Source organism: Phaethon aethereus, assembly GCF_964289735.1.
Source record: "Phaethon aethereus genome assembly, chromosome: 6".
Classification (NCBI taxonomy): Eukaryota; Metazoa; Chordata; class Aves; order Phaethontiformes; family Phaethontidae; genus Phaethon; species Phaethon aethereus.
In genome coordinates this window covers 420,256-441,515 of record NC_138580.1, presented here as the reverse complement: position 1 = coordinate 441,515, position 21,260 = coordinate 420,256, and the positions used below count along the sequence as shown (strand labels likewise).

Genomic DNA, 21,260 nt, shown 5'->3' with positions numbered 1-21,260 from the left:
GCAGAAATGGAATGCTGCTAGTAGAATGGTTTTGTCGTGTGCTTTGTCACTGTGGCCTAATGTACTTTTTGAAAAATCATTTGGCTGTAGCATGTCGGACATATTTTCAAGCGAGGAAACTTCCTTTCCTACTCTAACGATGCTGTTGCATGATAGAGAGAACCTGAGATTGTAGCTCTGTAATATAACAGGGGGTTCTGTTTAAATAAGGGAAAAAGCACTGTCTGTTGCCAAAGCTGGGGAAATCCACAGAAGCATCTCTGGTTTAGTGTTTTGTTAAGCCCAGGAACTGACTGTGTTTCTAGGGTCTTCCAGCTAATAATTTTTCCAGCTAACAGATTCCTCTGGATGAACCATTGGAATTGCCTACCATACCCCAAGCTCACGAAAACTGTGAAAGGTGTGGCTTTGTTACACATGTAACAATAAATCGGGATTGTCTTAATGAAAATTTTGGACAAAAATTTGGGTTTGAGTTCTTGGTACAACTGATGATGATGTTTCTATTCCCCATGCCATTAAAATATCTTCGCTTTCCAATGTGTAACTTTGCAAGCTTCCCTGTTCATGCTTTTCCAAAACCCTTCGTGTTGCAAATGCCTTTATTGATAAAAAATTATGTTGACATATTTTTCAGGATGTGGATAAAGATACGGTGGAGTTTTAGTTCTACGACATATTGTGCATCAGCATAGCGGTCTACCTGCCAGTACATTCAGTTGCCGAATTAAGATCAGAATTTCACCCTGTGTTTGTAGTGCAAGCAGATACCAATTCAATACTACCAGTATACTTTTTCTGGTAAACCTGGAGAGGGAGGCATCGTTCCCCTTCTGTTAGATAAGTTGTGTAGTTAACATTTCCTGTGGTTGCTACTAAATCATATTTAGCAAAGGATAGGATCATGAACAGCCTGAAACCAAAGCATGAAGCTAACAGTGAGAATGAAGAGTGAATCAGTTTAATTTTTGAAAAATATGTGTCTGCGTGGATACACAGTTCTTCTTAATACTGAAGGTGATAGGTCTGAATTTAGTATGTCCATGAACTGGGAATGCTACTGCTGAATGAAACCAGAAAACGTTAGTAGCCACTAATGTTTTCTTTTCTTTTTTGAACTCATCTTCACCATTCCCTACGATCAGGGCATGTGTCAGTATTTGGAGAAAGTATGCTGCAATATAAAGCTTTCTGGGTTTGAATTATTCAGTGTGTTCATGTTGCGAGCTGTCTGCCTGTAGTCTTTTTCTCCTGGCTTCAAAGATGCTCACAACAAAATTATCTTCCTGTTATAGTGGAAAATAAAAGCTCTGAACCAAGGAGGCCCATTGAAAGTTGTCTGAGTTTGAACGTGGAAAAAGCCACTCGCTTTACATATACAGGGAACTCTTCCAGGTTTGTCACAGCAAGCAGATTGGTTTTGCTTTCCAGCAGGCTTTGCATTCCAAAAAGTCCAAAGGGAGTGTTTCTTTCTCACAAGAGTGGAAGTGCAGCAGCTCGCTGGTCTTTACAGTAGCAGTTGTGAATGTAAGAAATAATTCCTCTACTTTATTTGCATTGCGGAGGATAGACACTGTACATACGAAACTTACAGTCCATCTGGAAAAACTTAGATACACTCAGCTCATTCCCATTGCAGGTCCCATCAGGAAGCTCAAGTATGTGGAAAGTCCTAGAGTGCCAGGTGAGGCAGCTCTGCCGCTGGGAAAAGGATCAGAGCAAGGAGAACCCAGTCAAAATGGTAAGAGTCTGTTCAGCGATTTGCTAGAACAGCTGTTCGTTGCAGACAGAGTGATGCAAAGGCGCCTGCATAATAAGGAAATCTGATTCTTTACTTGTAAGAAAGTTTTGCAGATTTAACGTGCTTGTGGTAAGGAGGAGATGCTTGTCGTTACACTTACGTGGTCTTTAGAACTGTCTTAATTCTTGGAGCTGTGCATGTACTGCAGGCAAATTGATGTCTGAGTGTTGTTGATTACTACATATGGCAAAGACCTACTAGGATTTTTCTGCATTTGTTTTTAATGTAAATTGGTTCCAAGTGTGTAGCTCTGCACGAGGTACAGTGCTTCATTTCAGAATTTTTGTAAAAGCTTGCTAAATAAGAAGGCAGTAAGAGTAGACTCCTGTGTTGGCAAAGCCGGGAAAAGCTACCTCCCTAGAGTTAATTGGAAAGTGTCATGTTCGTTAAATTTTGATGAGTGCATAACAGTGTGTGTCTTTGACAGTGGATGTCATGGTCAAAGCAGTATGACCCATAAGTTGGTATATAACTATATGCCTTGCTTTCATATGCCTTGTATTTTTAGATTAATTTTTCAGTTTAACTGACCTCATTAAAGTCATTGCATGTAACTGATGATGTTCCAGCTAAACAATTTTTTGTTTTCCTTTCGTTTCAGTTTTAAAGGAAACCACAGTTGTAAAAGCCAATGTTTTCTTTTTTAGAAAGCCCCTTATTTTTCATATTTCCTAGTGAAAATAGAACTCATTGTAATTGTTTTCAGTGTCGTGTTCTGTATGGCCTATTTGATGTGTTATCGGTACCCTTGTCTCTCTTGTGCCTCCATCTTCACAGTCGTATTAGTGCTGGCATTAAAGTTCTATGTCCAGTTGGGAGAGCATATAGTCCTCATCTCCCTAATCTAAGGGTGACCGTCTTATGATGATCCTTCTCTTCACAGAGTTGTACTCCCAGACAGTGAAACTGCTGAAGGTCAAAAGTTAAACTCTAGTGTTTAATTATTAAACACTGGTTGCTGGGTTGAACACCTTAGACTCTTGGCTTTTTGTTGCTGAACTGAATTTGGTACTATGTCTAACATCTACTCAGATTTGTCAAAGATTAAAATTTAAGTATGATAATAACAGGGTTTTGCAACTTCGATAGAAGAATGAAGATGTTGATTTCACAAACTCTGTAATTTCCAGGATTGTAATTTTGAGGATTAATCCTCAAAATGACAATTTTACGGAGAAAATAGATTTTCCAGTCAAATATTCCAAGACCTGTCAATTTGCAAAATATTCTGAGATACAAAAACTTTTGCTCTCTGCCTTCAAAGAGACACCATTTCATAGACTCAGTCCTGAAGGCAGGAAGTGAGAATCAGATAATTAGATCTTCCAGAGTGAAAACTTAAGCTGTCCACAAAATTAAGAAATACGTGCGTTCAAGTAGGCATTGAGCTGGAGTGAAATAAAGGATGGTTGACTAATAAACTACTCATGTTTGCAAACCATGCATGGGTTTTACCTCACTCCTAAAATCGAAACATTGTTGAAGTAACGTTTACTGGTCAAACTCTTCTGTTACAATTACTGTTTTCTATGTTTTTCTTACAGTCTGCAGCTTGGGGAAAAATATGCTATTTATTGCAAATACCACTGAGTATCAGCGGTGCCTTATGTGGTTAGATACCATCTGCTCTCCATGAAGGGTAAATACTGGCCTGACAGTCCTGTGGCTTAGTGAAGCCATAAAGGAAAGACTGCAGTAAAAGGGGCAGTTCAGCCTTTTTTTTGTTTTTTTCCCCAGCTTTTCCCCCCACTCTGCTTGTTGGTAGCATAGAAGCCGCCAGGCTTGTCCGTCCTTCCCTTTTAAACGTCATCAGTAAGTCCCTTTCTTCACCCTTCCTCTGAGGCACTCCTTATCAATCAGGAACTTTTTATTGCGTGAAGTCTCCAAATTTTAAAGTGCTAAAGCCGTTTGGGTGTCCCTGCTGTCTTCCAGCTGTGCGGGGATGACGTCGCGACGCTCGGTGCCTTGCGCGCACGGCGCTGATGAGGAAGTAGCAGCATGGGAGCTCCCGCCTCTTTCCCTCTCTGCAGAGCCAGATGGTAGCTACCACAGCCAGCGGCTCTGCAGCTGAGAATTCCTGCTGTGGGCAATTTCTCCGAGTGGTTAGATGATGCTCCTCAATTAATTAACTGTTTATGCCTGAGGATGGGACAGGCCTACATGTTACTCTTTTCTTAATGGGCAAAAGAAACAAATACTTTATAAATGTTTCTGCTAGGGAAGAGCATTACAAGTTGGTAGGTGATGCCAAGCTGTTGGCATCAAAGAAGATGGCAGAAGAGGCTAGTTTGTGAGATTATACCAGCAATGGGTGTTTTCTTAAGCAGATCTGTCATCGGCTGTTTCTGTTGGAGGTTGCCTCATTTTTAACCTTGTCCCATATCTGTTGAACTCCAGAAGACATCTTAACACACTGCACTGATAAAATTAAATATTTTTGCAACCAGAAAAGCTGGGACACTTACAACTGGTGTCACATTCTTTGCATAGCAAGCACAACAAGAATGTATGGTATAACTGTGAGATTACAAAACATCTGTATTATTAACCTCTACTCTTTCATCTTTTTAATGTCAAAACAGAAAACTTTATAAAAAAAATCACTGGAACAGAATTTCAGTCTGCTACTGAGCTTTAGTCTGCTACTGAGCTTTGATAGCATTGAGTTTAATGCTGCTGTTAGGAGAACGATCACGTCAATCATCACTCCAGTGGCGAACTGCTTGCACTTAACCATTACTGTTTTGACTGGCAGGGTGGGTTTTTTTCTCCCCTAGATTTGTGCAGATATGCAGAGGATCCAAGACCCACCAACAATTTAAAGTCTAATGGACGAAAAGTTTAAATGGCATTAGCTTCTCTGTTAGATATATTGCTGACAGAAGAACTGGTGTTTGCACTTGGTTGTACTTTTTCTACCTCTTGTAACAAATAGTTTCCAGATATAAGACACTAATCTTCACCAACTTTTTTCCTCCCACTCCAAAGCAAAGCCTGATAAAGACTCGAGCTGTTCTCCTGCAGCACAAGAATTGATGACGAGATTGGGTTTTTTACTGGGAGAAGGGATCCCAACTTCTGCTCATATAGAAGAGAAAAATGAAGTCATGGTAGGATAATGGAAAAGAATATATTTAATGTTCATCCTATTTCTGAGAGCACTAATGTTATTTCTCCTATTTGCTAGTTGCAATTACTTGATACTTAGCAAAATACAATCCATTTTAATAGACATATGGTAATGGAATTGTAAATTAATTGTAACAAATGTGTGTGTGTTTGTTTTAAAATTGTGAGTTGATCTTGCATTCTTAAAAAAAAAAAAAAATAGACTCCTCATCGTTTCTGGATGTTTATTCTACTATGAATGTGAATAGCTTTCTCTGCCTTATTTTAGCATTTAGGAGGAACTTGTTTTCCCTTCTATTCACAGTGATTGATGAGAGGAAAATGTCAGTGGTTTGTTAAAATAGGAGCATGCTTTTGGGGCATGTGTGTTCATTTTTTCCCCAAGAAGTTCACTTCCATTTGACAGTCTTTCTCTGTCATTTGTGGGTAGAGGAATTGGGGAGAAGCAAGCAGCTATTATCTATATGATATCATCTGCTAACCAAAACTGCACAGTAACTACCAGTCTCTCTTTCTTCCTCTTCCTCTCTACTTTTAGTCCCAGGCCTCATAAATTTTAGCGCATCAGTTTGGGTTTCATTGATAGTGAAATGTGAATAAGACTGCAGTTCTAGTGTTTTTAACCGAAAGAATAAATACTGGGGGCGGAGGGGAGGGGTGTCTAGTAAAATGTTTAATAGGGAAGAAATCTGCCTCACTGCAACTCTTACACTCAACTGTGAAATTCCTTTTTTTTTTTTTTTTCCTTCAGAAGTCACTTCTTAAGAGTGATCTGAAAGCGTGTCATTAAGGTTCCCAGTCAAGATAAAGCTTCCGCTTCTTGAAGTTTTTGCTTGAAAAGTGGGCTTTTTGCTTTGTTCTTATTCTATTTCACCTTGATGTTTCTGATTTTCAGCACAGTAGTGTACTGCCTCCTGTGCAGTAACTATTCATTTTTCTTCACATTGCAGTGTACGGTAGCCAGTCAAGGAGTGAGTCCATGTTCCACCCTCACAAGCAGCACTACATCACCTAGCACTGATAGTCCCTGCTCAACTCTCAATAGCTGTGCTGGCAAAACAGCAGCTAACAAAGGTAGTCCCTGTGGAACCATTAGCAGCCCTAGCTCCACCCTGGAGAGCAAGGACAGTGGAATTATAGGTAAGCGTCTTCATTAGTAATGCAATTAATAGAAATTAACCTTCTCTTAATAGTACAAGTCTGAATAGCTGCTTCATGTCATTGTGTTCAATTTTATGTTGTGCATGGATCCCGTTTCAAATCCTCTGTACTTTTGTTTAAGTCTAGCTGATGGGACTAAATTTAGGGAGGCTGAAGAAAGGAAGCAATTCTAGATCTCAAATGCCTAGATTTGACAAAGTAAACTTAAGATGTGTGGTTGTCTTTGACTGTGAACTTAGTACTTTTTTTGTTTACACCTTCTGTTTGTAAAGGGAATTTCAAGTGTAAGCTGTCTCTGCCTGCCTGCCATTATGAATACCATGATGATAGTTGGTATAGCACTTGCCAAGAAGTAGTGATAATACATGTTTTTATAACACAGTTGATAACACTTTACTCTGACTTTATAGATGTTCTTGCATTTTGTTATAAAGTGAAGTAATTAATAGTCCTAAGTTACAACATAATATTATTTTTACTGATCAGTTACCCTAAAACAGATGTTCATTATGGGTCAAAAGACTTGTGTGTAATAGCACATAAGTACTTTAGTTTTAGAACTATTTTGTGAACTTGTTCCATAGTAGACTGATAAAAGGCATTGTCCGTGGTCAGTTTTGTGTAAGATCTAGTTTTCAGGTAGCATTAACATTTTGATGTAAAGGAAAGGGTATATCAGAATTGTTGCTCTTGGGTTCACAGCTTTCAGTCATTGCCTGACTTGAGAATAGAGTACATTAGTTGTAGGCTTTGTCACAATTTAGGGTTTCCTGTTTTGATACGCTGATGCAAATATAAAACAAACTGAAGTGATTATACAAGTGAGTATATTGGTGTAAAAATACAGCAACGTATGACTAAAAGAAACAGTAATGCCTCTTGTTGCAAAAAATATTTATCTGTCTGTATACCTTAGTCATTTCTTTGTTTAAAATGTTTTATGGGGGTTCTGCTTTTTTGATAATTTAAATCAGTTCTCTGAATGACACTGGGATCTATGAGAGTTGTGCTATTAAAATAAAACATATAATAAATGCATCAGTGTTTAAGCTGCTACTAGCTCTGTAGGTGATGTGTAGACTATTAGGCACTTCTGCTTAGGCATGTTTCTTCAAAATTCGGGACCTTTGTTAAGGCTTCTCTAAGTGGTGAGTGTTTGCCTTTTATAAAAAGAGGAGTCGTGTTGGTTTGGAATACTTAGTTGTTTGGAGGTTTAAACCTCATGGGTTTGTTCATTTGTTTAAAGCGGTAACGCTGAGAAAAACTTAGTTGACTTTGCCAAAAAGTTTAAGAACTGCGCATTGTTTTGCATGCGACTTTTGTTTATATCTGTGAGAATAGCATCAATGTGAATATAAAAATTGGTGTTACTAATACACTAAATTGCTTCTCTGGTAGGTGATATAGAAGGGGAAAAAGGGATACAGTTTCTCAGTTAGTTACATGCTTTCAGCCTTACTCAGCTCTTCCATGAGGTACTGCATCCCAGGGGAGGGATGCAAGCATGTTTTGTACGTGCAATTTAATGCCACAGAAGATGCATTTCTTACACAGATGCTTTATGAAGTCTTGGAATGAATACATGTACAGTATCAGTAACGCATAGCTCGTCCAAGACTATAGAACCATGGTTCGTCCAAGACTATAGAAGCAGCTGCTGGTTTTGGAGTGGACTGGGTTCCTCCTTTCCTTCCAAAAAGACAGGATAATAGGCTGGAGGTCTGTTATTTAACCTTCTTTAAAACCTGTTCTTGAGTGAGAGCTTCACTTCTCTCAAGTGGACAAATTTAGATACTGATATGAACCTAGTGTCCATGCTTTGCAAGCTTGAAGTATTCCGTCAGTATGTCCATGTTCTAAGTGAGGTCAAAACTAGCCTCATGTTTGTTTAAGATGGTATAATTGGCGTGACAATTACATCTTCTATTGTATAACCTTGTAAGCGCTAATATTTTTAAGAAACGATTTTTGAACCCAGTGATACATATTGCTTATTGAATAATAAGTCCTTTATTAAACAGGGAGAAGAGAGCATGGTGGAGTTGTGAGGTGTATGAGTGTGATAGCAAGGGGGAAAAACCTTAGAGAAGATATGAGGGTGCGGGGGAACTCCTGTATAGCTCCTTCAGTCAAGTATATATGGTTTGTGATCATGGGACTGTATGAAAATCATCTGCTCTAGTTCTGCTGAGCTGTCATTTGTGTCTCAAATTCAAGGAGAATTTGAACACCCTTTGTCCCTTTGGCAACCCATGGCAGCGCTCCTTACATCTATAAAGGCATGAAACCAAGGAGGGAAATAAGAGGCACCTTGCTGGCAAATGACTTGTGTGTTTGGTTTTTAAATGTGTCTGTGCATTCAAGTTTGGTATTAGTAGTTAATGTGCATTTTAACTTATGTTTAGCAAGTATATCTTTTCTAATGTCTTTGACAGAGTTCATCCAACCATGCAAATGGCTTACTCTTTCATGCTACTTATGTGGGCTTTCATTGTATTTCTACTCCCACTAAGTATTCTGGGCCAGCAGACTCTGATAGGAAATCTGTCTTTTCTCCCTTTCCCTCTTTTTTTACTTATGGTTCAGGTTTCTTTTAGTTTTCTAATGTTTTACTGCTGTAGCAGTTGAATTCTTCTTTGCTTCTATTAAGTTTGACATAACAGTAGTGGAGGCAGGTTTTAATCTTCAGCAATGAGCTACGTAGGAGAAAAGACTGGACTACTGGCCAAAACATAAGCTTTTCTGGATAATTGCGACTGTTTCAGTATGGAAATCTTGAGCAGCAAGGTTTCCTGATGCTACATTTCCCTTCAGGAGGAATCACAGTTTTAAATAGTTCATACTTCAGGAGGAGCCAGATTTTTTTGACAGGAGCATAAAAATAAAATAAATTTGTCATACAGAAGTACAGCCTAAGCTGTGTGCAAAGGTTAATAGAGTGCCTGAAAAGCTTTTTCTTCTCTTGCCTCTAAAGTGTATGTCTTATTACTGGTATTTCTTTGAATACAAGCTCTTGAATTTAAGCATCAGATCTTAAGTTTCTAGTGGATGTGAGGCTAAGCTGGAAGAATGCAAAGTTGTACGAGTACCTCATCACCCTGCAAGGCTGAAACTGCAGTGCAGTTGATGTGAAAGAACAATAGTTGGTGCTCAGAAAAGCCTTGGTTTTCTAAGGAGCAGTCCGTGCATTTGCATTCTGTTAGCGGTCTAATACGCCAGGATGTTTTACTTAACGACTTGGTCAGTTGAATGTGGAATCACCACATACATACCTTTAGCATTTTAAATTTTTTTATCCTGATGCCCTTCCATCCTATTTTGTATTTTCCTCTGTTGCATACATTCTTATATAAACTAGCATTTGTAATTAAATAATTTGTCTTAGAAGCTCGGTCAAGGTAAAAAGCCCAGAAGTGTGTAATTAGGTAATCTTGAACATTACTTGAAGTGAAGTTGTTAAGTTTTCTTTCCTCTTCTCCTGAAAAAATGAAATGATCAAAAAAAATTCCCCAAACCAAAACAGAGAAAACCCCCACTACCACTTTTCCTGACTTAGCAAGCTGCTTTTTTTTTTTCTTTGTTTTATTTACCCTCATCATTGATTTCTAGTCTAGACCTAACTTTTTTCCAAGATAGTTTTGAGTAACTATGTTTTCTGTCATAAGGGCATGCTGTCCTCATAGATTTAGGTGAACTTTCCAGTGTTCAAAATGCATTGAGTGTTGGCTTAACCTTTAATAAATATTTGTTGTTGAGTTATTTTGTGAGAGTTTAATGTAAGTGCTGAAAACGTTTTAACTGAAACAGAGTAATATCACTGTTAAACATAGAAAAAAGGGTATATGTTTGCAAAGTGTTCTTATGCAAGCACATTAGCATAGTTTTATCAAACATTACCCACCTAGGTCTTTAGGAGTATAAATTCTTCACACCTTCAGTTATTGTAGGAGGCCTTGATTAGCTACAGTCTTGAGGAGCTAAAGATGCACTCTGATACCCTCCGCCACCAAACTGGAGTATCTGGAGCACTCTAGATAACGCAGTTGGTGGTTCAGCTTTCATCGAGCAAATCGCTACAGCAGTGGAAAACTACTGTTCTGTAATGCAGCATCCAAAAACACCCGTGCGGTCTTCAGTTGTCTTGTAGCTGAGGATCTGTCTAGCTCTATGTTGCTTATTTTGCGGCATCTGCAATTTTCATAGCAACAAAAGCACATCTTACTGCCAAGAAGTTTCACATAGTCTTGAGAAATTAGTTGTAAACGATTTCTGATTGGTTTACAATGGCATCAGAAACGAACAAACAAGCAAGCCTTTATCTGAGCCTCCAATTTAGTTTATACTGCAGCGCACTGAAATACTTTAAAAAACTAAATCAATATGGTTAATATAACCTGAAATTTTATTTATATACTCTACTGGGTCTGACCAAGCATGCACCTAGCCTTGCATGCTCTTTCTGACAGTGAAATGTGGTAGGTATTTCAGAAAGGAGTAGAACAGCTCAGTTGCTGGAAGCTTTCTGTCAAGACGTGTGTGCCAGGTACGTGAGTGCAGGCTGAGTGTCATCCTAATGTAGCTAAGCTCTCCATTTTAGGTCGGCTAGATCTCGGAACAACACTGAAAACACTGGCACAGTTCTTCCAAAGTTGGGAGCCTACTTGTGACCAAACATCCCGTATGTTGTGAAGCAGAAATGATAAGAATTCAGAGAACTGAATTTGGAATTCTTTTTTGTAAAATATTAGTCTAGATGCAATTTTTACTTCTTAATGAGCTTTTATTGTCTCCATGTTTACAGAGTGGTTTGAAAAATTGCAAGATACGTTATAGAATTTTAATTTTTAAAAGAAGTTGAGACATGTTTTGGTGAAGTAGTAAATTCTTGATATAAAGTCATAAACGGTTTGTTTGTTTTCTCCTCTGCACAAATTACATAGATCAAAAGATACACCTGGATTCTTCGGAACATTTTCTTGCCTCCTTTCTCAGGTGTTTATCCCAATCTGAGAAGCTGTGTTGTTCGGCTCTTTTAGATAAATAATATTCCTTAAATTTAACAAAATATCCAGTGAAGAAATACTTGAATATCTGCTGTCCCAAAATGACATTTGAGTATGAAAATTATAACCCATATTAACACAAGTGCACCATTTTCCTCTGATGTGTACTTCAGTTGCTTTTTTTTCTTTTTTCAGCAACTATAACAAGTTCATCAGAAACTGATGATCGTAGTGGATCCAGTTTGGAATGGAGCAAGGATGGGAGTCTCCGAGCTGGAAAACATCAAGGGATTAGTCATGATCGAAGAACAGATAATTGTTCACCTGTTGCAGAAGAGGAGGCCATTGGATCTGCTGAGAATTTGCCAAAAGAAGTACCAGCAGGAGAGGGTCCCGTTCCTTATGCTCAAAGTTCTGGCTCTTTAATAATGCCTCGTCCAAACTCTGTTGCAGGTAAAGTCCTGAGGTAGAAAACAGGATGTTCTCAATGATACGACATTTCTGTTGAATCTTTCTGTTCAAGTTATGTTGTTAGTCTGAAAGTATTTTTATACAAAAATAAAAAAGCCTAGGTTCTAAATTGAATAGATGAGCATTACCTAAGTTGTTTAAAATTGTCATAGAGAGGGCTTTTATCATGCTTTTTAGTAGGTATTGGTTAGGTCAGAAATTTTCGAACACTTTAAATGTCCGTCAGTCATTCTAGGACTGTATCTGGTGTCAGCTAACTCCTTGAGGTTGTTGCTTTTGTGTATGCTCACATTTGCTAGATGTGTAAATCTGACTAAGATCAAAATCATACTTTGATCTCTGTTGAACGAGTTATGTATATATTTTTTGAAAGAACTATGTGAAATTCTGCCTTCTGATAGCAAGATGAGTCAGTTCAGTTGTGATAGATACGTATGTGACCTTACCACCGCTTTTTCTGGGAGTTGTGAAATGGACACATCTCTGAAGAAGCTCTTGAAATTTAGTAGAGCCCATCGAATTGTAACAGTAGTGGGCAATTAGCTTACTTCAATGTAACCCTGCAAGAAAAATGTTCTGATCGTGTTCAGAAGCATGTGTGTCATGTATGTGGCGGTAGGTTTAGCTAAATAAGAAATCAAAGTTAAACTTTGTAAATGCAGAGTGAAAAAAACTTCAGGAATGAGGTTAGGGCTTGGGAGTTGGTGATTCCTAGAGGGAAGAGAGGAGGATATTACACTTCATTCCAGATGGAAAATATTGTCAGTAAAAAGGAGTATTTTTAGTATAAAAGGTGAAGCAAAAATTGATGCATAGCATTTTCTTAGTATGCCAAGATGTACAGGGGAAATACTGCTACTAAACCAACTTTTGAAATTGTCAATGGCAAAATTTTGGCAAAGAACCTGCTAGAAATTTTGCTGAGAATCTTTGATTTCTGACAATACCACTTTAAATTTTTGAAGGTTTTGGATTGTAATATGAGCACTAATTCTGTGGTTTCATTGTCATGGCACAAACATGTTGGTTCAGCTCAGGGCGGAAGAAACATTCTCCATTTCATTTTCAAAGGAAGTATATAATATGTTTATTCCAGAAAAGTCCAACAATTTGTAATATATTGGAATTGCAACAGAAAAAGATGCTAATATGCAGCTCAGTAAATGTTATCAAGAGCTTAAGACTTGTCAGTAATAACCAAAATCTGATGCTAAAAAAACCAGTTGTAACATTTAGAATGCTTCATGAAGTGTCATGAAAGATGCTGAAACACGTACTACATTCTTAATTTGAAGTTTTAAAATACATTGAAAGTTATTAGCATATTGTTTCAAAATTCTGCTGTTGAAGGATTATTTTGCAGCAACATGTTATGATAGGAATACAGTAATGCCCAGGTTCACAGGGGAGAGAGCATACCACAGTTCTCCGTAAAACCGCTCTTATCACAGAACAAAGCTTTCTGGCTTTCTGCTATGTTTGTTCATAGCTTGTCTCTAGCTATTTTACATAGTTATAAAATTACAGGTGTTAGAAACAATTTTTGAGTCTGCTTTGAAAATAGCTTGATTTATCTGCAATTTGCCTATTGAATGAACTGAGCTGTTGTTTTATAGTACCAAATAGTTAATGCTCTGTGCACATTGTCCTATTTCAAAGGAGATGTAATAGCCTGATCTTAGATGTTCTAGTATCTGATAGTGCAGAGGTTTTGGCTACAGATTTTGTGAAATCTAGTGTGCTTTTAAGCTGTAAATGACTGGGTTTTGGCTTTTGAGTGCTAAATATCCCTCTTTAAAAATGGGATACTTGTGCTACACGTGCAAGAAATCAAAAAAGTGATCTGCAATACCCGTGCAGGTAAGGGTGACCGAAGAAATTTTTCCTAGACGAACGTGGGATTGGAAGTTGTCTCACCTCCAATCCCTGCTAGAGAAGCAGGAGTGTTGTTTTAGGAATCATTGAATTATGTCTTGCTGTTACTGCTTCCCCTTTTATTACGTCTCACTTCCTATCTTGGAGTTGTGAGATGGACTGTACCCATGCCATGCTCCTGCTTTTCCTTTTATCTTCTATTACTCCCTCCCAGTTTGATGCAAAGGAATTCTGCCCAGCTTCTAATATTTTTAAAGTGACATCCACAGGAGCGTTGGCTTTTTTTGGCTCTGGCTCTTTTTCTAGTCTTTAAATTCTTTCATTTCATTGCTTTAGTATTCATCCATTGCATTCAGGATTTCTTTCATTGCTGTAAATTTGAACTGGACTTTAATTTTCAGGCTGGGCTTCTGCTACCATAGTACCAAATACCTTGACTCTGAACATCCCACTGCAAACCCCATTCACATCTTACAACTTGGACCTGTAGTTTCGACTTCCTTGCTTTACCCTAGGGAGAGATGACATTAAGTTAATGCTCAGTAAGTCTCTATCTTTCTTGTACTGAGGAGCACAGAACTGGACACAGTTCTCCAGATGTGGTCTCACCAGTGCTGAGAAGAGGAGAAGGATTGCCTCCCTGAACCTGCTGGCAACGCTCTTCCTAACGCAGCTGAGGGTGCTGTTGGCCACCTTTGCCAAAGGGTGCAGTGCAGTCAGCTTGTTTACCACCAGGACCCCAGGGTCTTTCTCTGCAAAGCTGCTTTCCAGCCTGTCAGCCCCCTGTGTATACCAATGCCTGGGGTTACTGCTCCTCAGCTGGAGGACTTTGCATTTCCCTTGGTTGAACTTCATAAGATTTCGCTCAGCCGAGTTCTCCAGCCTGTCAAGGTCCATCAGAATGCCAGCATGATTGTCCGTCATATCAGCCATTCCTCCCAGTTTTGTGTCACCTGCAAAGTTGGTGAGATTGCACTATCTCCCATCATGTAGGTCATTAATGAAGATGTTAAGCAGTGTTGGACCCAGTGTTGACTGCTAGAGTACACCACTCCCGAGCTGCCTCTACTGGACTTTGTGCCACTGATCACAACCGTCTGTGCCCACCCATTCAGCCAATTTGGGGCCCACCGCACTGTGCACTTACATAACCTGTACTTCATCAGCTTGTCCATGGCAGTGTCACGGGAGACAGCGTCAGGAGCCTTACTGAAGTCAGGGAAGACAACATCCACAGCTCTCCCCACATCCACCAAGCCAGTCATCATCTTATAGTATCATAGAATCACAGAATGGTTTGGGTCGGAAGGGACCTTTTAAAGATCACCTAGTTCCAACGCCCCTGCTGTGGACATGGACATCTTTCACTAGATCAGGTTGCTCAAAGCTCCATCCAGCCTGTGTTCAGTGAAGAGCTCCTTGCTTACCCATGCAGGCCTCCTGCCTCCTGTCATAATTGCTTTATTTCCTTTGAGTGTCAACCAGCTCTTTTGGATCCCTCTTCTCTCCAGGAATATAGGCCATGGGGTTCTTCCAAGCAGAACTCTGAAGAGGTTGAAGTCCATGCACCTGAAATCTGGTGGTGTGTTCCTGCCTTTTGGTCTGCTCTCTCATATTAGGATGCTGAACTCCACCATCTCATGGTCACTGCAGCCACGACTGCCCCCAGCTTTCACATCTATGACAAGTTCTTCCTTGTTTGTATTGGGTCCAGCAGAGCATCTTTCCTTTTCGGCTTCTCAGACGCCTATGTCAGGAAGTTGTTAATCAATGCACTCCCAAAATCTGAATTGCTTCTGCCCTGCTGTGTTGTCCCTCCAGCAGATGGAAGATGTTGGATTTTATATCAATTTGAAAACAGCTTTGTTGAATGTGAATATTCATTTGGTTTATTTCTGGCGAAAAAGTATATATCCCTGATATAACTTGGCAAATACGTTCTCTGGTTTTTCAGCTCTTACTTTGTATAGCTATCATTTTGGTTTAAAAATTGAAGAAAATAAAAAATGTTATCCAGAATTCTGTAGCGTTAGATAAAGAATGTAAATATTTCCTCACAGTTAGTGTACTAGCAGCTAATATGTGAACCTGTTACTGACATTTCTGACCTCACTGAGAGGTGAGATGAGAACCTGAATGAGAACCTGGTGGTTCTCATAGTAAAAAAAGTAAACTGTAGTAACATGAGAACTGTTTACCATGCGAGTGAGTTAAGGCAGACGTGAGGGGCGTCTGAAAGGGGAAAAAACCTAAATTTTTAGTGAACTTGATGGAAAATCATTTTGTAAATGTAACATGAATGACTTCAACCACTGCCATTGTCTAGAAAAACTTAGATGTATAAGTACTATGTTTAGGAAAGAACTGTCATAAATAATAATGTTGTTTGTAACTTATGCTGCAAGAAAAATAAGCTTCAATCCTTTAATACTGTAGCAACAAGTTCAACCAAACTGGAAGATCTGAGTTATTTGGATGGACAAAGAAATACTCCTTTGCGCACTTCAATTCGCTTACCTTGGCACAACACAGCTGGCGGAAGAGTGCAGCAGGAAAGTAAAGGTATACATATTTCCATCTGCCTCCGTCTTGGCACAGTCACACAGTTCCTCAGTATTTGTGTAACATGGATGTTCTGAGATCTTTGTAAACACCCCCATCCCACCAAGTGATGTTTTAGTGCTCCTGGCAGCACTGAACATGTCTGAAAATAAGATACTTGCTTACACTTTTTCCTGCATAATGCTGGGCTTTAGAAATAGAATGTATGGCTTTAATAAGAAATCAGTATATTGTTTACCTAAGTGTGCATGGGCAGTGCAGTGCAGATCATGTGAATCTCCAACGTGAAGTTGTGTCATACCAGTATTCAGGAACTGGACTGAATATTTTCTTGACTGCCAGGTTTTATCATGTGACCTTCAGATAAGAGTGTACTGCAACTTAGGAAAATTTATGCTGAATTTAAAGTCTTCTGGAGGCTGTCGTTAGAATTCTGTTTTAGGAGGAAAACTGGTCTAATACCTTTAGACTTATTTATGACTAATATATACTACATCTCTGGTCTTTGAGTCTGAAAATAGCAGGTTTATTTTTTGTTTTCTCCTCTTACCGTAGCCATCTGCAGGCTCTGTTAATTTACCAATGTCGCAAATGTGTGATTTAGACCGCTTAGAGAATCACTGTCAAAGGTATAGGCAAACATACATAGTGGTTTTAGTGAAACACAGTGTGGTGAAAGTGTGACTTAACAGTTAAGTTCGATGGCAAGGTTCGCTCTATTACTGTATGGCACGAAGGGTGCAACGATGATTCAAAGTTAGCGAGACAAAATCTGAGTGCGCTGTAACGCGAGGTTAGGCGCAGTATCGGTCACTTGCCAAAGATCTGCTGTTGGTAGAAGGTCTCTCTGCCTCGAGGGTGTCCCAGCTCAAGGGGAGCTGCCCGCCATGCAGCCAGCTGCTTAGCAGGCAGGGCTCAAAGCAAGCTCAGTTCGGCTTCCTGTTTATGGAGCAAAGCGGTTGGCCTGTAGCCAAACTGCATGTGATGGAAAAGGTCTGCATGAGACTCCTTGTACCCACAACTTTCTTTGTGCCTTGACACATGAGTCTTGGAAAAGCCAGCTGCTGTTCGTGTGTTATGGCATGACCGACGTTCCCAGCTGACGTGCCTCGGTGCTCACCATGTCACTCTGCTCCTTTGTGGGTTTCCAGAGAACGGACTGGAACCAGAGACCTTCTTGGCCCACTTACAGCTTAGGCCTTTACCTCCTTTGGAGCCTGAACCACACTAACGCTAGTTTGGTCAAGGAGTAGAGTGCATCCATCACAACCAGTAACAGTTAAAAGCAGAAAAATTTAAGCCAGTTCCTGGTAAAACTGATCTTGAGATCGTATATAGATGCTATGCTGTCCTCTTTCATTTATGTTTTTTCGCAGTCATAGATTAATGCTGAGACAACATTTGTGTAACATTAGGTTAATGAATCCTCGGGGCATTATATTAGTGAACATTATTATATTGTGCAGCCAAACCCAAACTATTATTCTCTCTGTAAGTCTTGTCAGGTGTTTGGCAAATGTATAGATTAAAGTAATCACACACGACTACACTTTTAGCTGTTCTGTGTAATTTCTGTTCTGGCTTCAAAAGTACAGAAAAACAGAGTAGTAGTATTTTTTTTACATTACTCTAAAAATATGAGGGTTTTTTAAACAGAAAAATGTATTTATTCCCTCTACCTTTTTCTGTTAATCTGTAAATGTCTTTACAGATCCAAAGACCTGACACTCAGCAGTGTAGTTCACTCTAAAATGAAGAATGCTTGGCACTTCCCCATTTATAGAATTATTAATGCATTTTAAAGAAAACTTTTGGATTCTGCAACTTATTAACTCAAGTTCAATTGTTTAAAAAAAGCCTCAAATTATACTTGTAGCTTCTCTATTCTAGAATTTCATTCACGTAGGAATTACAGAGGTGACCTGAACTGAGCAAATCAGGTTTTATTGTTTTCACGAAGAAAGCTCTCAGAAGTCTGATTATGAATGCTGTTAACAATGTCACTGGATGAAATGATCTTCTGCAGCACTGCTGCTCTATTGTGTGTTGAGTTTCTTCTGGTAAACTTTTCTCCCTGCCATCTCTTCTCAGCTCGTTTTGTCCCCTATAAGCCTCAAGACATTTTGCTGAAGCCACTGTTGTTTGAAGTTCCAAGCATAACAACAGACTCGGTGTTTGTCGGAAGAGAATGGCTGTTTCAAGCAATTGAAGAAAAATTGAAGAATACTGATCCAGCAGAGAAGAGGGGAGCAGTCATTACTGGAAATGTGGGATTTGGGAAGACTGCAGTTATTTCACGGCTGGTGGCACTTAGCTGCCATGGAAGTCGCATGAGGCAAATAGCTTCAAATAGCCCTAATTCTTCCCCCAAAAGTATGTTCCTTTTCTGAGTAATTTTTTGGGTTATTGTACTGATAGCAAGAGTCAGAATGTTGTTTGCTTCTCTGGCTTAAGGCCTCATCAACTCCTCGGCCAATACTTGTTTCCTCCAGTGAGGAAAGGAAGCTGTTAAAATTGTGTGCTTTGGCAAATACCTTCCACATAACACAGCGTGGGCTCAGCCCATCAAAAAACGTGGTAAAATGGAGAGAATGTGTAGAATCTCTTTCCGTCAGGCAGTGCATACCCTAAACTCTGTTGATAGAGCAACTGTAGTAGCTTGTTCTCCTGTCAGTTTGGAAAGAGAGAAGTGACATGTTTCTTCCTCGCTGTGTACCACACGCTTTTCAGTACCGCATGTTTTCCATAGAATTTCAGTAGAAGCAAGAATAAAGCTGTGGAGAAACCCGTTCTGTCTTCTGCTGGGATCCACAGGATTCTGTCACCTGACCAATCCAGTCCCTGTATTAACTGGAAGGATGGTGTGACTGTAGTTACTGCTAATTCCTCTGCTGACATCATTATTATTATTATTATTAATTATTTCCCAAGAGTTCAGTCATATAATAACTATTAGTTCAAATGAGTCATCACATATATAAATTTCATAAGGAAACTCTTCATATCAGCATGGTTTTGCTTTCAGTAATTCTATAGTTTTGATCTAAAAGTCAGTTGAATTGTTTTAAAATTGAAAAGTTGCAAATATGTTCCTGTATTTATCAGACTAGTTGCAGGATTCTTCTAATGCTATTGTTCAGTTTAATGTTTACTCTAGCAGTGAAGATACTCCATGATGTTTTCCTACAAAACAACCTGCTATCAGTGAATTTGGCCTCTTTTGTATTTGTTGTCTTTTAAAAATAGGTGGTGACTCCTGTCAGGAGATTCCCCTAAGTCAGCTACCCCCGTCTGCTCCTCCAGCAGGTGGTACCAATACAGCGAAGGCTCTGAATTGTCCTGGTAGTCCTGAATACCAAAACCAAACAGGTGATGCCGTGAGACGCCTTGCTTCGAAGGTGAGTCTTCACTTGGTAATAGATTTTCAGTTAGAAAAGCTCTAACCTGGGGGGAGACAGTCTGCTTTGCAGAGCCTCCTGGGTGTGCCAGTGGGCAGTAACCTCGGACACTTCCAAAAGATGTGTGGGTCTTGTGAGTGGTGAAACCAGCTACCTACCTTTTCTACCTTTCAGGTTAGTACTGAATTCTGCTGGGTCTTAGGAAGTGTTATGTTACAAATACCACATCGGATTTATGATTTATGTGTGTATGGGAGCTTGGGATCCTTTACCTGCAAAAGGAGGCTGCGTGTTCTGTAGGGGTAGATGCTCGGTGTAGCATCCAAAAGCAAAATTCTGTAAAAAAAAAAAGAGAGAGTGCAAAATGTTTGGTCTGTGTATGGTCCATCTATATTCTACGATACGGGTTGAGTCTGAATGTAGTCTGTTTTTCATACTCTGAGAGTCTGAAGTAAGCAATTAAAAGTTATTTTTGCATTAGATAATTATGGTGCTTTATTTTTTGCCTAACTAGTAAAAATAATTAATGTTTTAATTGCATACTTCATGCAGATAGTTGTGAGGAAAACACGGGGTTATTGTTTCAGTCTTTAAGGTGAGGCGTATTATTTGGAAGCAATGTTACGAAAGCTCCTGAAGTGCAAACTTTTTATTTACTGTGAACACCATATTTTCTTTGTGGTTTGATTTTTCTTCAAAGGAATATGGCCTATGTGACGTTTTATTTTTAAGGAATACACACCTTCGCAATAATCAGAATAAAGCCAGTTGTCCTCTTTTTCTGTTTGCTATATGAGAGTGTCTTTAGTAGCTGTCTGTGATTTACTTTTGCCTGATGACGATCAAATTAGTCCCTGGGTCATTACAGTGTGTGACACAATGTTCTTAAATTATAGCTAACAGGTTGCTTAGTCAGAGCCTCAAGTTATTTTTCTTGCGCTACTTGGTTACTTCGCTGTTTACCCACTGTATCCAAATGCCATGAACGTAAATTACTATGTTTTCCTGCCAGAATCTGACATTTATGTTTCTTTTCCTCGTTGCATGCGCTATAAGACCAAAATCTATGTCATTGTCTTCCTTTCTGTGTCTCTGACAAAGGCCATCTGAGACCAGTTATGGGGTTGGATACTTACTCTAACACCGAAAAATATTTTGTAGTTGAAAGAGAAGTTTATTTATACTTTATCATAATTGGACTAACTAGTAACCAACTTAAATATTAAAGGGGTAACACTTTTTTTTTTTTAATTCTCCAGGTGGTTGCTTATCACTACTGTCAAGCTGACAACACATACACATGTCTTGTCCCCGAATTCGTGCACAGTGTTGCAGCTTTACTTTGTCGTTCAAATCAATTAACAGCATACAGAGATCTCCTAATAAAAGAGCCTCACTTACAAAGCATGCTTAGCCTGAGATCTTGTGTCCAAGATCCAGCAGCAGCTTTTAAAAGGGGAGTGTTGGAACCACTTTCAAACCTCAGGAAAGGTAGGTTAAGCAGGAAGTGACTTGGAAACTGAACCTAAACTGCTTAAAAAATTGAAAAAATCTAAGAATATGTATTGTTAATGTTTTAAATAAATAAATTAAAACATTCCTGGAGAAAGAGACTCCTTAATTTTTGTAGCTGTTTGTAACAATAATAGGTAGGTTTTGAACAGATGTTGCGTGTTTCAAAATAAAATTCTATGAAACTTATTAAAGATCATGGAAACTTTACCTTTTTTTTTTTTTTTTTCTTTTTTTGGGCCAGAAAACTCAAGGATATCTTTGTAGCTTGAAGTTAAGGTTGGCATGTTTGCATTAAAGGATTTTGGTTTCAAATGCTTTTGAGTTTTGTCACACTTTTTTGTTCTG

General features: G+C 39.0%; 1 protein-coding gene across 1 annotated transcript in view; it reads left to right on the top strand.

The window, feature by feature from the left end:
- TANC1 (tetratricopeptide repeat, ankyrin repeat and coiled-coil containing 1) overlaps nt 1-21,260 on the top strand; it is a gene marked incomplete at both ends in the record, with an annotated part of 71,572 nt that overhangs the window by 25,975 nt on the left and 24,337 nt on the right. Inside the window, 8 exons of the mRNA XM_082001233.1 lie at nt 1,640-1,741; nt 4,790-4,911; nt 5,881-6,070; nt 11,290-11,547; nt 15,877-15,996; nt 18,094-18,375; nt 19,249-19,400; nt 20,660-20,891. Coding sequence (XP_081857359.1) covers nt 1,640-1,741; nt 4,790-4,911; nt 5,881-6,070; nt 11,290-11,547; nt 15,877-15,996; nt 18,094-18,375; nt 19,249-19,400; nt 20,660-20,891 — 1,458 coding nt within the window. The remainder of the gene's footprint in view (nt 1-1,639; nt 1,742-4,789; nt 4,912-5,880; nt 6,071-11,289; nt 11,548-15,876; nt 15,997-18,093; nt 18,376-19,248; nt 19,401-20,659; nt 20,892-21,260) is intronic.